The sequence below is a fragment of the Cyrtonyx montezumae genome, unplaced genomic scaffold (genome assembly GCF_038088225.1).
Source record: "Cyrtonyx montezumae isolate F1298 unplaced genomic scaffold, pur_monq_1.0 scaffold_3, whole genome shotgun sequence".
NCBI classification, from domain to species: Eukaryota; Metazoa; Chordata; class Aves; order Galliformes; family Odontophoridae; genus Cyrtonyx; species Cyrtonyx montezumae.
This window is the reverse complement of record NW_027072034.1, coordinates 33,294,494-33,312,299: the sequence shown is the minus strand read 5'-3', so window position 1 is coordinate 33,312,299 and position 17,806 is coordinate 33,294,494. Positions and strand designations below refer to the sequence as shown.

General features: G+C 40.9%; 1 protein-coding gene across 1 annotated transcript; it reads right to left on the bottom strand.

Moving 5' to 3' along the window:
- Positions 1-211: 211 nt before the first annotated feature.
- On the bottom strand, positions 212-17,567 carry RNF149 (ring finger protein 149). The gene is made up of 7 exons (XM_065741125.1): positions 17,027-17,567; positions 9,641-9,891; positions 6,781-6,849; positions 3,961-4,043; positions 3,388-3,484; positions 853-1,048; positions 212-498 (listed from the first exon to the last, which is right to left on the bottom strand). Exons 1-7 carry the CDS (start codon positions 17,484-17,486, stop codon positions 440-442), a joined length of 1,215 nt encoding a protein of 404 aa, XP_065597197.1. The 5' UTR covers positions 17,487-17,567; the 3' UTR covers positions 212-439.
- Positions 17,568-17,806: the final 239 nt, after the last annotated feature.

The window sequence follows — 17,806 nt, the reverse complement described above, 5'->3', positions numbered from 1 at the left end:
TTTTAAACAGTATCCATCTCCAATTACTGCAGAACTTTCAGAACATTTTAATCATGGTAGTCTTGTAAGTGTTCTCCACATATACATACTGAACACCAGTAGTGCTTCCAAAATATTTACCCACCAGACATTCTACATTGTCTCACTGCCTTGTCTTCATCTTGTTACAGCCCTCTGAAACACAATGACATTGTAATAATGCTTACAGAAAAAGGGTTATTGCATCTTTTTATAGGATGAGACATCCAGAGGAAGTTTTATAAAATCCTCTTGTGTACAAAATTTTTAGTTATTAGCCCTTTTGGAACACCAGCTAGAAAAGTTCAAAAGGTAAAATAATTTACATTGTTATTTTTCCATTAACCAGACAAAAGTTCATTCTACTTAAATAAAAAGTAGTTCTGCAACAGTCTATCCAAGGTATCTTCCACAAAGCAGCTCAGTGGGAATTTCCATTAGATAGATGCTCTCCATGCCGGTTATTACTGATATCCACATCTACAAGCCAGAAAATAGAAGAAAATTTGTTTCCAGATTCATCTTTTAAATTGCTTTCTCTAATTCCGGGAACAAATTAAATATTCATGTATATAAAAGATTCAACACACTCTATGTAAGTAAATAATGTTTTGGGAAGATTACATCTCCCTTCCCCTCAAACATTTTTTTTCCAATCTTGCCAGCACTGTCTCAAGATCTACCTGGGTATGTTTTTTGAACATCAGTACAAACAACACTTAATCTGTTCTGCAGTGCTATACTAAGACCACTAACATCACTTGGATAAAGCCAGCTTCTAGTGCCAATAACGGCATCAAGGATGAACAAGTGATAAACTGAATTATTACTTACCAAGTAATGCTGTGGTTTCACCCGCATCCTCTTTCAAACTGGTACATTGCAATACAGATTCACTGGTGGAGGAAGCTGACAGTTCGCTTACTTCATTTCTGTCATCTTCTTGTAGAGCAATACTCAGACTTCCAACTGAAACACTGCCACTTATTGATTCAGGTATTGGAACTTCAAGTGCATCTTCAGGGTCCCCCTTCAAAATGAAAACACATTAACTGACACTCCTGTCCACCATTAGGCATCAGCATTCTTCCATATTATCACTTCATATCTTCACCTTACTGGAAAAAAAGTGACTCTTTTCAGCTAGTACTGTCTATAAGCTCATGGGTACAGTATTTAGCAGTGTCTACTTCAAACATCCATGACAGATTCCCAAGGAACTCAGAAAACCAAGAGTGGCAATGGCAGGAGGCAACTCATTCAGCCTTTCAGTTGGAGTATGTCAACACTTCAGCAACAGTTTGATGCAGCCTGGTTAGGAGCACACTCAGCGCATTTGCAAACCTACCGATTATGCAGATCATACAAATTGCTGTTTTTTCCACAACAGTAGTTTGGCAAGTTTCAACTTTTTTTTTTTTTAAACTGTAATAAACAAAAGCTTGACATAGAAAAAGGCTTCCCTCTTCCTCCAGCCTATTTTGAAATGCTGGTCTGAAAAAATGGAAGTAATGCCAGTTCCTCACTTTGCAGGAATAGAACACGCAACATGAGCGAAAGAATTTATTTCACCTGTTGGTCAGCATAAGCTACTGACCAAAAACCAACTTCCAGGACAGATTTAAGTCCTACCAACACAATTCTGTTCCTAAAATTCAACCTTAAGCTATTGCTGATAATATATGACATTATTTAAATAAAACAAGTTCAGTCCAGTACAAGTAGCTCCTCCATGGGCTGCAGAATGACCAACTTCCCCTCCTAAAGAGAAACTAGCAAAGGTCTGCCTTAAGAAATTCTATGCTGTTCCTTCCTTCACTGTTAGAACAGCACACCTTACAGTATGCTGAATTTTAATAAGCTCTAATCAGGGTGACGGAGCAGTGGCACAGCTGCACACAGAGGTGGTGGAGTCTCCTTCTCTGGAGATGTTCCAGACCCACCTGGACGCCTACCTGTGCAACCTGGGCTAGGGAGCTGCTTTGTGTCATTTCAACAGTCAGCAAGCACACCTAAAGAGATGCCTTTGCTCTTCACACTTCTTTCCTCAAATTAGCAAAACATTCACACAATCACTCTATGTATCAGAATGGACAATCCAGATCAGGCTGAAAACCAAGCTAGAAGAAAGAACTGCATGATTTCTCGCACTACTAATTCCAGTGCAAATTGAATGGCTGACACAAGACATTTCCTCCACTCCACCAGAAAAGAGAACTGGGCTTGTGTTTAATCAAACCTCATTCAACCTGCTTCCAATATTATTCTTTGTCTATCAAGCAGAGGAGTCCTTAATTCTCTTGGTTAGTGCACCCCCTGCAGTAGTAGGAATACAAGGAATAGAAGTGCTCTGAAGTGTTACAGCTTTGAGACTGCATACAAAAGGATATAACCTCGCACACGCAACCTAAATTATGTTAACATCAAGACTTGAAAACAAGAAGCAAGCTATTAACATTAATAATGTAGTTAATTTCACATGAGAAGATTGCAATTCTTGGACAAAGCCTGACTTGTTAAACAGAATCACTATGATTTCATGTATATGTATATACACATAATATAAGATGTACAGATACACACATTATATAGCAAGAGCATTGCCAGCCTTCACAAAACAAAAAAAAAGTCAGTCAACCATATACCTGATAAAGTCTCTGTAATGAAATAAGCTAGTCTATGTTCATTCCTAGCCAATGAAAGGAAGACCCCTGAATCTAAGGAACTACTTTCTGATGGTCTCAGTAGAAGAAGTACATTCATGTCTAATGGATCTTAATGCAACTCTAAGACTATTTATCAACAACAACCAAGTAACCTACCGCACGTGTCTTCATCTCTCTTTTCTGGTGCTGTCAGGAAGAAATGAGAGCACATCATTTTCTCTAGTTAACCAGCTTCCAATGAATGTCTTTAGGAAGGTTTTCAGTAGTGCCTCATTTACAGGGTTAAAACATTAGGTCTATGTGGAATTATATATAATGTGCTCAAACCATATGAAAATTATACAAAAATCAATTTACTTTGAATTGCAGTTCTCAACAAGATTGAAAACATACGTGAAATCTACTGAATTAAGCCAGGTTTTTGTAGCTTGAGCAAGTTGCCTCACTTTTGCTTTAACCTCATTACTATTGTCAGGTGAGGACAAAAAAAAGTGATTATCACGGAGTACACAGGGGGCTCACAAGCAGTTCAATATTCTGTTTAAGCTCCTATCCTCATTTTCTCATATTCTCATTCACTCCTGTATCCGTACTCAGCTTCTCCAGCCTAGTAAAGTAACAACGGTTCTCATTCTGAACAGTTACATAAACACTTAAGGCATTATACTTTTTTCTTGAAGATTAAAACAAACGTGCAACATACCCAGTATCCCAAAGCTTTGATAACATCTAGTTTACACATTGGACAAGTTCGGTGATCCAAAAGCCAAGGGTCAATGCATGTTCTATGGAAGATGTGCCTGGAAAAAAACAAATACCCTTTAGAACTTATGAAAACCACACACTACTGCTTCAAGAGATGTACAAGTTACTGCCCTAACAGCTCACCCAACTCTGTAATCCTGACTTTTAGGTACTGCTAAATTTATTAGGACAGATATAAGCATAAGCTCTGGAAAAAAAAAAATCTCTCAGGTATGCTAACCTGAAATACAAGAGAGCACTAACCACAAAGACACCACCAAGGTATCACTCCAACTGTATACAACTCAAAATTACAGCTCTTTCATTTTTACACTTCTCCCAATTGCTTCCTGTATTCCAATAAATATGAAGTTCTATATTGTCTCCCAGTACCCTTCAGTGTGTAACAGGCCACAAAAAATGGCAGGGTTTCAGCCCTGATACCAGTTTCAGAAGAGTCTCCAAAAGACTCATCAAATTCTTGTTAGGTAAAACATAGCAAAAAGGGAATAAAATAATGAGGTTAACTTACTTGCATGGCAGAATTCGGACAGTATCTTTCAGTTTATAGTTCTCAATGCACACAGCACAGTTTTCCACATCAACATCTAAACCCTAAAGACAATAACACATTTAAGTGAGTTACATCCATATAACTACAAACTTTTGAGTTTTCAAAAATGCTATAAATTGGTTTAGCAAATAAAAATGTGTCCCTCATTTAATTCTAGAAGTGATTTGATCGAGTGATACCAAATACTAAAAGCCAGGCCCCTAACTCAGAGTTTCTAATTGAAATAGCAATACACAGTACTCTAAGGCTATTTGTTAGATCTCAGACACTGGCCTGAAGATGGACACCCATGAATGATTTACAAAACCTACAACATTAAGAAATTTTTAAAAACAGCCAACACAAATTAAAGCTTCCGATCTAATTTTTAACTGACAGTCCTACAAGTCGCAAGAAATTAAGCAGAGATTGGTTCTTGAGGTTGAATACCATGAACCATCTTTCTTCACGTATGCTTTCCTTCTACCACATCCTAATAAACAGCACATGGAAGCCAAAAGAGGAGAACAGAAGTAAAATGTTATAAAGATTAAGTTTTTCTCCAAGTTTATAACACGAGTTAAAACAGGATTTCCCACACTACCCCCCATTTTTTTTTAAGGGGTTATTTAAATTTTCCTAGCGAGTCTTACTGCCTCCTTGGAGCCATACTTATGGTTACAGTACAGGTACAATAGATACCTCCCAACAAGAGAAATAATTTTAAACAACCCAATTAACACTGAATAAGTAAAGGAAGAACACAGAGTGGGCCAACTTCTTTCATCCTCTACTGAAATATTTAACATTTACTGCTGACTGAAACAGTTAAAAATTACTACAAATACTGAAACAAATTAGTACAACAAGCAAACTTTCAAGTTCAAGGCAAAGTTTCTCCCTCCTTTATATGCTATTCCTTTACATAATTAATGCCTCAAATTCACCCCCCTTTTTTTTTTAATATAAGCAGTTAAGAATACACATTTTTCCCATCATAAATGTTTTTCCTTATTCTGCACAAAAGACAGAATCCAAGCACGGAACACATATCCAAATGAGCGTCCATTTCACAGTAATCCCATAAGCTTCTCAGGAAAGATCTACACGATAGCAAACAATTATAAAATGTTGACCTATTTTTAGTTAGATATCTCAACTTCAAGAGAAGTGATAATAAAATCACAGCGTCACAATAAATAGAATAAATGCACTCCTTCCATTGTAATGACAGAATGAATAAAGAAAAAATGGTAATGTTCGTATTTCTAGAGACAGGACCATGTTTTCAGATAAATTTAGTTCAAAGGTACATTTGCACCACTAAGTTGTCAAAATTTGCTGGTAGTTGGATGACTTAAAACAATTGGTAAGATATTATTTACCAAGCAGAAAACCTTTTAGATATTTTAATCTAATTTCATTCCACTCTGCTTGACCAACATGCCGTTAATAGCTGCTACAAGCATACTGCACAATAAACCCCTATTTTATTTACTTTGCTTACAGATACATTAGTAGGAATGAACTGATACACTGCAAAATCTCCCCAAATGATCCTTTCTAGAGGCTGGCTGAATTTCAGCTTCAAAGCAACTAACAGCTCCACTGCGGTCCCCATGATAAAGTTTGCCATGATTCTTTTACATCCATTTCTTTCTATGCAGATGTTATGCTTTGACACTACTTCATGTAAGTTGTTATCCAGTTCTATATTCCCTTCTTTCTAATTTCACCTTGTGAAGAATATGAACAGAGTATGAACTCTGAACAGAGCCCAGCAGGTTACAATTAAATTGTAAATAGCAAAGAGTAAGTAAGAGATGCTTAAAATACTAAACACTCAATGCACAAGAGGAAAATAAAACAAGCTCTGAGATTGTTTTATTATCAAACTAGTTTGCTACATGAAGGACATATTTTCCATAGCATATAACTTAAACTAAAGAGCTTCTGTTGCACTGCATCTTTTGAAGTTCTTAAGTGCTCTTTTTCACCTTAATTTTATTCATGGATTTAAAGAAAATTCTTTTTCTCATCTCTAAACAAGTCATTCCTCAAGCAAAAGCTGATCAAATAAAACAAGGCTGAGAAAGAAACATCTACATGGTAGCAGAAATCTTTGCATAAATTAATTTAGACTTTAGATTCATAGCTGCCTGAAACTAATCCATTTTTTTCTTACCTCATATTTGCTCTATTAATTAGTAGTTTAGGCCTTAAGCTGTCAAAGTTAACTTTCTGAAAGCTATGCTTTTTTCTTAGATTAATTCTAGTAGAATTGTTTTAATTTTACATTTGTACTTTAAGTCTTTATAGCTCATTATCATACGTTGAAAAAGATAAAATGAAGGCTTTGTTTTTCAAAGCTTTTCGTATTTGTAAAGCCCTCTGAAAAATAAAATAGGATGATCCCTTAAATGAAAAAGTTATATTGGCTATGCAAACTATGCACTCGTAGGTCTTCAGAAGAACTTTGCAGTCTACCTGTTAACATCTTCAAGCAGCAGTAAGATCAGTGTTCCCTCATCTTTATAGCATCAGCCTTTTATATTTTTCTCCTGTATTGTTCTGTGTGACTAGATACTAAGGGCAACAAACCAGCCTCATGTTTCAGAAACAGTCGAATTTGGACTCTTGAGTTCTAAAATTAGTCTTCTAGACAAAGGCAACGAGATTAACCTAACATTCTAAGAAATTCACTGCAGTTTTGTGAAAAAAAAAAAATCAGCCTAAGCTCCAAGAAGGCATTACAACATATTTCAAATCATTCATCAAAACCCAAAGCCACCAAGTTACCTTGTCTCCACGTTTCACAGTATGCAGTTGAAGCTGGCTGATTGCTTTCTTGGTTTCTTTCCTATGTCCCTTGAATAAAAATGTGAAGCATTAGCATAGAACTGAGCTTTAAGAGCTGCATTTCAAAGCTTTTAAATATTTTCCACATGGACTACTAAGCCTTTGGAATGCATCAGAAAATTCAACTCCGGGCAGATCATTTATTTACAAAGTACTTTCAGCCAGCAGATGCTGAAGAACTACAAGTCTTGCGTTCTCAGGACACAATAGTAAACATTATCCATAGGCACACTGCTCTAACAATGGCCTCAGCTGGCACAGGACTAAACAGATCAGACTGATACAGTCTTGTACAGTAGCTGCCTGCATTAAGGGCCTTCCAACACAGGAAAACTGTAGTTAATTTATGCTTTAGAGCTGCAACAACAGAATTAACCAGACCTTCTTGTTAGGCCAAGCAATGAGCAAGCAGGCTGTAGGTTTTACACAAGCTCGAGAGTAGGTGGAATCTTGCTGAGCAGCCTACAGCTGGCTACCAGGTCAAAAGGCTGCTTGTAGCTATTAATGCCTTCCCTCATTAAACACTGTCTAACACATTATCCAAAGCTTTACACTGAAAGGACACATTATGCAGAGGAGACAACAAGAAAGGCTTCACAGACATGAGACAACATACTGGACTTCTATACAGTAACGGCTCTAATTGTGCTTGGAAGGGAAGCAAGCAAATAAAGCAGTACTGTATTCAAGACAAAGACATAGCTAGAAACTGAGAAACTGAACATTCCCCATTAAGAGTTTGATCTATCTAGCAAGAACTTGCACTGATGAAATACAATAATACACACACACACAAAAAATTATTGCAGCTTTTCTCTTAATATCACAACAACTTATATCCTCCATATGAACTTAAATACCACCCCCCCCCCCAAGTAACCATAGAATGTCTTGGAAGGGATTGCACGGATCAAGTTCCAACCCCCATGCTAGAAAATAGTCTGAAAATTCCCTCACAGTGCACTTAACTAGCAGCAGTCTCTTCCACCTTCTGTACCAGCACAGGGTTTCCTGTGCTGTCCTGCTTCACCTTCAGCAGCAAGAAGCTGTTCAAAGATTTACTGCTAAACCAATATCAGAATATGTCACGGGACAACCTCCCTCACCCTCACTTAGCAGCTGCAGAGTAGCTTGTTTTATAGTATGTCATAATTAACTTCAAAGTTTTAATAATGTTGAAGTCAATACATCAAAAGAAGTAAGATTTAGGTTACATGAATGACTTCTGGTTTCCAAAATTCTAAGACAATATTTTGCCTAGAGATATTCAGAAAACTTTACAGCTTTGCAGTTTTGTACATTTGTTTTCAACACTTGCCATAAAAGAGGAAGAACTAGAAAACATGGAATAACAGTCTAATGCTAGATGACTTCATTTAATTATAAAGCACATAACTAAGAGTTGACAGTACATATTTTTGGGAAACATCCCACTCAATCTAAAATATACAAACTACTAAAGCACTTGAACTTCCTCTAGTGTGAGCTGTCCTAAGGTCCATGCAGCAGGAAAAAACTGCTTTCTTCACACACACACAAAAATACATTAGATCAGAAGTGCACTCCTTTTGCTATAAGTACCTCACAAGAAAACATTTTTCTTGAAAAATGTCTTAGAATTTACATTCTGAGAATAAAGTATTAGAAAAGAAAAAGGAAGACTACCACAAACCAACGCTTCACGTAGACTGCAAGTTCAACCAACAGTGTTATCTCAAGAGTTTGAAAGAAGGTATTTTTCTAGAACAGTTGTGTAAGTTATAAACAGAGCTCAAAGTCAAAAATTGTCTGTTTTTTTTTTTTTAAACCAACCTATCTCAAGGAAGAAGAGGAATTTGAAAAGGGCAAAGCAGAACCAAAGCTATTCCTTCCTGATCTTTCCTGCACTCCCATCATTGTCAGCACTTCTAATAGCCCCAGTGAGCACAATCTCACACAACACATGCTCCTACCAAGGTGATGCAATTCACAGCAGTTTCTGTAAGGCACGAGAACCAAAAATTAAAGCTCTAATTATAATGTCTTAAAAATAAGAATTACCACTGTCTCTTCTCCACTGAAAAAATATTCTGGTTAGTAAAGTTAACACTTTCAGAATGAACGTTACATAAGAATGAAAGTAACTTCCATCCTTTTCAACATTAAAAATTAACTTAGATGACAACACAAGAAACTGTCTTTATTCATTTTTTGATGACTGGCTAAATTAGTTTCCCCACTACTTCGTATTGGTTTCCATAATTACAACTAGCCAAGCATATAATGCTAACTAGCAAATTGTTTATTAGCCTCATTAATCATCACTGAGTAGTGTTGAAAGGTTATAGGAAAAGACAGACATTATAGCAGAGCTCATTGTGATAGGAAAAAGGGAAAAGGTTTCAAACTAAAAGAGAGGAGATTTATACTGGATAGAATTTATTTTTTTCATATTTTTTTTACAATAAGGGTGGTAATCAAGCTTATATTTACAATAAGGCCTTTTAATAATTCTTACAATAAGGGTGCTTCAATCAAGCTGCCCAGAAATCTGGTGAAAGCCCTGTCCCTGAAGACATTCAAGGTCAGGCTTGATGGGGCTCTGAGCAACATTACCCAGCCCTAAGCATCCCTGTTTGTTGTAGGAGAGTTGGATTAGATGATCATTTAGGTCCCTTTCAACTCAAACAATTCCATGATTCTATGACAGTACAGTAACAAGAAGGCACAGATCTTCAGTAATGCTTCAATAAAATATGGGAAGTTAAGCAACTGATTTGATAGAAGACTCCAAGTACTTCTAAGCTTCATCTCCAATTACCTGATTTCCAAACTGTGATCCTGTATACAGGAAACGTTGTATATAGTAAAAGATCAGCCAAGCAAGTGATATAATCATCATGGTGATGAAGGCGATGGCGACAAACACAACTGACTGACCACTGATATACTCCTGCACGTGACGTGTGCCAACACCGATGGTCATTCTTACTGGAATGCCTCTTCGTACTGGCTCCAATATCTCTATTCCTTTTGGATAACCAACCATTATCACCACTGTATTTCCTGTTCCTGTTGGAAAGGAGAAAAAAAATCAGTAAAAATGTTTGCATTCTGGCTTGAGAGTAACTAGGCCTCTTCTATTACGAGCAGGGAGTAAAATTACGGGAAAGCGTCCTCATTTTTTCAAGTACAGTAGAGCTTGCATCAAATTTAATAATAGAGAACCCTTTACTTACATTATGAAGTGCAAGATAAACTTCAGGAGTTTACACAACTAAGAGTTAGCACTTAGAGTAAGTACACTTTAATCACGGCCCTACATTCCTCATTCCACAAGCAAGAGGAGGTGTAGATGCCATGCAAAAAGCTGGCAAGCCATACATATCTTATCTTGAACTTGCTGAAGTTCTAACAGAGCAGTCAGTCTTTGTTAATATAGAAACTTGAACTGCAGATGTAGAGAGGATGCAAGCTACCACAAAAAGAGAGACATTCACTTAAGTTTGAATTCAAAGCCACAGCACAATTAGACTGGATACATGAACAACAACAAAAAGGTTGGATAATTAACATTGAATTACATTAAAAATTTGAACAATTCCAGTCTTCAATATTAAATATTCACAAACTAATAGGACAAGGCAAGGACTTGTCAAGAAATACTTTGGGACTCTTCTGGGAGCATGCAACCAAAAGATTTTTAATACTAAAACTCAAGAGCACTTAATGCTTTTGGAACAAAAAGCACCTAAATAAATTAAAAAAAAAAGACTAAGCACCATATTGGAGCCAAACAAGCTAAGATACTGTCAAGATCAAATGGCATGAACAAAGACTCCTTGTGACTAGGGTTTTACTCAGTTTCATCTGGAAGTGATTCCAGCATTGTCTCAAACATCTGATGAGTATTACAAAACAAATGGAAATCAAATACACTTGTTATGAATGTCACCCTTTCACTGGTCCATGCTGTTTTTATTTGAATAGTTCTTACTATATGCCCTTGGTAGCACAGCTTCCTAGTTTGCCTTGCACTCCTGCCTCTGAGAAAAGAGAAAACGAAGCTTGACTCAGGGAAAAAGTTACAAAATAAAGAAGGGTTTTCCCAACTGAAAATAGAACGTTGTAATATCACAGCTACCCTTTCAGCTTCACAACCTTACCCACTTGCAGCAAAGCCTCCCACTGAGGACATAAACCCTTTTCCATTCCCAATTGCATTAGCATCGCTACAGACGAGCCATGGTAAAAGATAATGCCATACGTGAAGCGGCAGTTTGTCAAGTGGGGATTTTGAAAACTTGGAAAAATCATTTTGGACTCACCTACTCCCCATTACCATGGAGAGTTATTTGTCTTACATTTCAGACATCTAAGCTGAGACTGTTCTTCCCGAGACACCCACTAAGCCCATCCACCCCAGTAACCCTCCAAGAAGAACAAGCTCACAGTGCACCTCCACAGGTAGTGGCTTCTCTCCCCTCACACAAAGGTGTGATGGGAAGCTGTGGATGAAAAGCCACAGGTTCCGAGCATAAGCTGAATAACTCTCCTGTCTGAATGCCAGCTAACCTTTCCCAGCTCCACCTTATGCAATCACCCCACTGCTCACCTACTATAAGAACTATTACACCCATCAGCCACTTCCAGACCTGGCAAAAGAGCAGCATTTCCAAATAGGGCTGGGCTTCTCAAAGGTCTGAGAAAAAGGCACTACTGGAGCAAGGCCCAGCTTATGTCCCTGCTCAGCTGTCCTGCACTTGCTCACCAGCAGCCACCTGGCCAGACAGCATTCACCTAGCTCCCAGCATGTGCTGTCTTGCCTAGTGGGTGTATTCAGGAGGGGCAGAGTAGTGAAGTTTAAGACAAATAGGGCAAATCTACACGCAACTTGCTCCCTAATTAGCTCTACTCACCAACAATGTGATTATTCACACAACACTGCAGGTCCAAGCACACTCAGAATTGAGCAACAAATATTATTTTCCTCCATAAAGTAGCACAAAAGCATTACCAGAGAAGCTAATGAATACTGTAGAGAAGGCCATGTGATATTCTCCTTGCTTTCTGACCTTGCACTCCACCAGAAAGTCACCAAGAAAAGAACATTAATTTCGAAACGTATCCCACAAAGCTAAGAACCTTTCTTCACAAGACTTCACCTCCTGATTTCAGTATACAGCTGAATTAATCAAAAGAGTTTACAAATACCAGGATGGGTGGCACCAGCATTCATGTATTTTCACTCTGACTTGAAGAGCAGAAAGCTGGAAGCAGCCTGGATTTTTCAACCAACACAGACTTCCTCTTCAATCCCAAAATCTACGCTCAGTTTAAACCTGCTACATAGACCTCTGCACAATTTCTGACACAAAGAAAGTACTTTAAAACCCCACAGCATTTAACAGTGCCTACTTCTGTGTTTTGTCACTGACATGTCCAAGTAGCAGTCAGTTGTTTACTTGAATTGGAAAGCAGGATATTTCTGCACAATGGCTGCCAGGTACTACGACACCTTCCAGTTTTAAAACTAATGTAACTACTGCATATTTTATTAAACATCCATTAAATGCATTTTAGCAGCTTTAAGGACTGGGCGAGGAATCTGCTACTAAGATGCATGCAGTTAAACATGACGGCCTTGAAGGTCTAAGATGTAAGCAAGGGAAGAAAAAAACTGAGATCCACTATTACAAAGGCAATCTCAGAGAAGCAGTTGCCCTGAGCAGCCTGCAAGACTGAGGACTTTAACTCATTCCTCACTCTAATTTTAGCCTTCTGTTCAGAAACACATAATTCAAAGACAAATGGTGTTGAGTCATTCCATCAGCTTCAACTGCAACACATCTCAGACCTTAAAAATCACACTTTTAAAAACCTCAAAGTCATGTACTCACTGAGAGCACGCTCTGTTGGATTTGCTGTTCTATATCTGTTTCTAATTCTATGATAAATAACCACATTTTCACCCTGTTAGAATAAACCTGGACTTTTTTCACTATTATTATTTTTCAAAAAGATTTTCCTGATGGTTCAGCAGTCAAGTAGATTTGAAGATCTGGTGTGTGCTCCATTATCATCCCAGTAAGTAAATCCTTAAGATACCTGGAAAAGAGAACACGTTTGAAACTCTATGGCGATGAAGGTATATACCCTACTACTGTGCCAAGGTCAATTTTACTGCAGGTATTGTTACAGCCTCCTCTTGCAGATGGCAGCCAGAACTCTCCTCACAAGGAGGAAGCCATACAGCTAAAACCCCCTTGATTTCACACAGCCTACACAATCACACTTTTTCCCATTCATGAATATACGTAATGTAAAGATCTTCGTACCATTCAGAAACCAACCACCTTCATGCTCAGTTTCTGTCCTCATGAGAAATGCCAGAAGGCTCTCAAGGTTTGAAGGAGGTCAGCCCTTAGATCTAACTTAAATATCACACTTACATCGCCACAATTAACACTGAACGCGTTCTTTAGCTCCTGGCAGCAAAACTGTCTCTGATCTTCACCAACACCACTTACAGCAGCAATCAGATGACAAGATTTTCCCCATTCACCCAGCCCCACCTCATCTTCTCAGACCCTGGGTTTGTACATTGCCACATGCCTCAATAAGGAAGGTATGCAATCAGAAAACAAGCAGCCAAGCAACCAATACAGGCTCATGTGCCCCTCTCCACATGGGCTTCCAACATGTATGTATTTTTCACATACAGAATAACATGAGAATTTTGAAATTGTTTCTTTTGAACACAGCAGCCCAACACAATGCCTACTGTCCAGGTTAAGTCAGCCACCAGTTTCAGATCTGTCCTCTCAGTAAATCAAAGCCTTCAGCAGCAAGCATTGGTAATAACTAAGTTATGCACCACTTGAGAACCCTGAATAGCACTCAGGTCTCTTGACAAAAATGTGGCAAAGAATTGAAGTATATGACAAAATAATCCTAACTATGCCTCTTGGGAACTGGCAAAAGCTGTTAGAATTGTCAGTACAAAAATCATTCACACCTATTTTATTCAATATAGCTGTGCAAAAAAAGCACGTCAATGAAGACAAGAGGTGTACTTTGGCAAAGCCTCGTTAAAAATAAAAGTTTACTTTATGCAACTTAAGTGTATGATTTCAGCTACACCCCAAGCTTCCCTCAAATCCACAAGCCAAGCACTGAAGTTCCATTCCAGACTAAACTACTGCAGCCAGTCCCCATTCCTCTATACCATAGCACAGCTGTCTAGCACAGCAATACTTCCTATTCTACTCCTATTTACATTCTGATCAGGATCCTAAAATCATAGCTTGAGAGAGGATTCACAAATGGCTGGATGCCCAGCACAAAGTATTCATCTCTTCACTTCCCCGATTTCTGAGCCAGCATACAGCCCCCAGCTCACCGGCCTAATCCTCACAATGCTCTACACCTTGCCATGCCAGACTCCACCCCAACCTCTCCCAGATAGTATTTACCTACAGCATTTATTCTCCTTTCAGAAAGGAATTTTAAGCCTCTGCATTGCATTAAGTTTCCCACCACCACCAAAAATAAACAGTTCAAAATGCCTGCAAAGTATTTCTGTGAACCTGAAGTTGGAGTTTAGATCGTTCAGCTCCAGTAACAGGACAGATGACTCCTTGAGTCATCCAGGCAATACAAAACTTCCACTGGAAAACAAAAAAAAAAAAAAAAAAACCCCATCCATATGTGAAGTATATTCACTATTACTTCCCTTGGGGAGACAAGACATGCAACATTTTCAAGAACTTAACACAGAGAGAGAGAACAAAGGCCCAAAGGACATCAATAAAAAGCTGGATCTGAAGAACCCTCTTTTGGAGAAAGGAAGAGGATGGCAAGGCCACATACACAAACTCTTGGCTGCCACGCTCCAAAACTGCTAACTGAAATCCCTACTCACTGCATTCTTGTGACGCACACAGGGCACCCATGAAACAAACAACTAATCTGCAGATTATGGGGAATTTTTGTCCTTCGCCAAATGCTCTGACACCAACTAGCACAAATCACTTCCTGGCCTCACCAAGAATCTTTTTACTCAAGCTGGGGTAAGCCTAAAAGCACGCAACTGCCACCACCACACACACCCCCTATGCACACAAGAAATCTCAAAGGCTAGGATTTTTAGAAGAACGGAGAAACAAACCTCAGAGATCAAACAGTCCCCCATTTATCACCTGCATATTATTCAGGCTGCATGCACATCTGTCACTCAGAATGACTGCTCTGTTCTGCATCATTTCCAGGGCCACGACTGCAAATCCACTAAGTGGACATTCTTCACACATACATATACATAACTCCAGTCTTTTGATACAGCACTACAGATTTCTCACAGCATTCTGTGCACTGCACACAAGTAGCGCTTTCCTTGTGTGCCACCACACAAATCTGTTCAGAGGAACAGCAAACTTGCATCTCTAATAAAACACCTTTATATTCCACACTCTTCCTTGTCCCCTTTTTTCTTAAAGCAACACAAAGCTTGAAATACCAACTGTAATTCCTCCTTATATTCCCAGCACTGAAAATTTCAGTAGCTATTTCAAACATTTTACATGTTTGAAAACTCCCACTGTGAAGCAAAAATGTGCTACTCAGAAATAGTGCTTATATTGTAATAGAGTACATTCCCACCCCATCCAAATGATCTTGAGGTCCAGCCTGCATTTGTGAAATTATTATAAATAAGTACAAATGTATAACTGTAACTACACTAAAGCCTATTCTTTGCACATACAGAGCTTTTATCAGCAAAATGCCAACAGTTTACAAAGAGAAATGTGAACAGAACGGCAGCAGTCAGGGAGCACTTGCCTTCATATTGCTGACAGATGCAACTACACTAGCAAGTCAACACAAGGTCTTCCACTGCACAGAGATGATTAAAAAAAATACGGTAAGAAAAGATTTCACAGAATAACAAATAATATCAGCAAGAGGCTATGATGGTGCATGGAGTGGAATGCAGGAAAATTCCTACAGGACAAAAACAAATCACCAAAGTGACAGCAAGAAAAAAAAAGAGCAAAAAACAAAATAGTTACAAAAGATCCTTCACTAACACACTGGACCTAATTCATAAGTCCACCTCACCTAGCAGCCCAGCTCTTCCCCAGCAGATAAAGAACGGTCTGGATCACAAGTCCCACAGGGAGCAGCTGAAGGAACTGGGACTGTTCAGTCTGGAGAAAAGAAGGCTCAGCGGAGACCTAAAGGCTCCCTACAACAACCTGAAGGTTGGGTAGGGTGTGGGTTGACCTCTTCCAGGCAACATCAGTAGCACAAGAGACAACGGCCTCAAGTTGCATCAGAAGAGGTTCAGGTTGGATAACTGGACAAATTTACTGTCAGAAAGAGCGGTGAGGTAGTGGCACAGACTGTCCAGGGAAGCAGAGCAGTTACTGTACCTGGAGCATTCAAGAATCGTGTGGATGTGGCACAGAGGGATGTGGTCAGTGGGCTGATGGTTGAACTAGATGATGAGAGAGGTCTTTTCCAGCTTTAAAGATTCCATGATATAGCCAAACACAGCAGTCAACAAGGAACAGTGATCACAGCCCCAGCTGCACCAGCGGGAGCTACCTTTGCCCCAGTATGCTATACATGCAGTGAGGCAATTTCCAGCTTGCTACACTCAAGTAACGTTGCTCTTCTCATAAACACCTTACAGTTCTACTTCAGCTAAATCCCTGCTCCACCCCGCCATAAGGACAGCCTGAGCTCTAACAAACACATCACACCACGAACGCACACTGCCGTTCTGACATGATTCGCTTCACCTTCCTATCCTTCTCTGACATCTTCCAGATCCTCTGAAGCCCACCAATGCTAACAGGCGTTCACAGGAGAGCTTCGAGAACCTTTTTCCTTTAGCTTAAGCATCTGATCCTGTCGCATCTGTAAAACCAACGCCGCGCTCCAGGCACGGCTTGAGCCGCGGCTGCAGCATCCACCCCAGCTGTGACACCCGCAGTCGGCACTGCTCCTTTTTGTAAGCTACCCAGACAAGCCGACTCAACATCTTTTTTTTTTTCCCCACAAGGCATCAGTTTCCCCACCTCATCCCCGAGCACGAAGCACGTCCACCTTCCTCTCACCCCCCACAGCCCCGCACGGGAGAGGACGCCGAGCAGAGCTGCCGGCCCCACGCCAGCCTCCCCCCTCGGCCAAAGCCGCTCACCGAGGTGGGACATGGAGACGGTGCTGTTCCCGAAGCGGGCCTCGTTGTAGATGACCACGGCGGCCGCCCGCCTCCTGGCCGCGTTGGTGATCTTGTCCTTGAAGGTACAGCCGCCTCGGGCCACCAGCGCGATCCAGGGCTGCGGGTCCCCGTCGGTCGCCCGGCGGCCGCCGGCGGGCAGCGGCACGTCGTAGTCCGTGTCCGCGGCGCAGCCCTCCATGTGGCGCGGCGAGGCGCCCCGGGGGATGCCCACCAGGCCCTGCGCGCTCTCCTTGGGCGAGCTGTCCCCGTAGCGGCCGCTCTCCGTGCTGCCCTGCACCGTGCGGTTGCTGAGCGGCTCCACGTAGCTCGTGCTCACCCACGCCGTGTACCACTCGAGAGCCCGGGCTCCGTGCCCGCCCGGCGCCCCCAGTGCCACCAGCGCCGCCGCCACCAGCGCCAGCCTGGCGCGCCGCACCATGGCCCGGCCGCCGCCGCCGCCGCCGCGCCGAGGCGGAGAGCACGGGAGAGGCGACAAGACAAGGCGCGAGGAGGCCGCGCTCTCCCCTCGCTCCGCACCCGGCTCTGGCTCCGGCCCCGCCGCGCAGGTGAGCCCTCCCGCCGCCCGCTCCCCGCCCCGGGCGGAGCCGAGCCCCGCGCACGCGCTCATCCGCCCCGCCCCGGGGGATGCCGGGAGGGCGCCGCCCACCCCGGGAACGGGGCTGGGGTGGGGGTGCTTTGCTCTGAAGCGACCCGCTCTGCCCGGCTCAGCTCGGCCTTCGGGTCAGCCTTGGGGAGCTC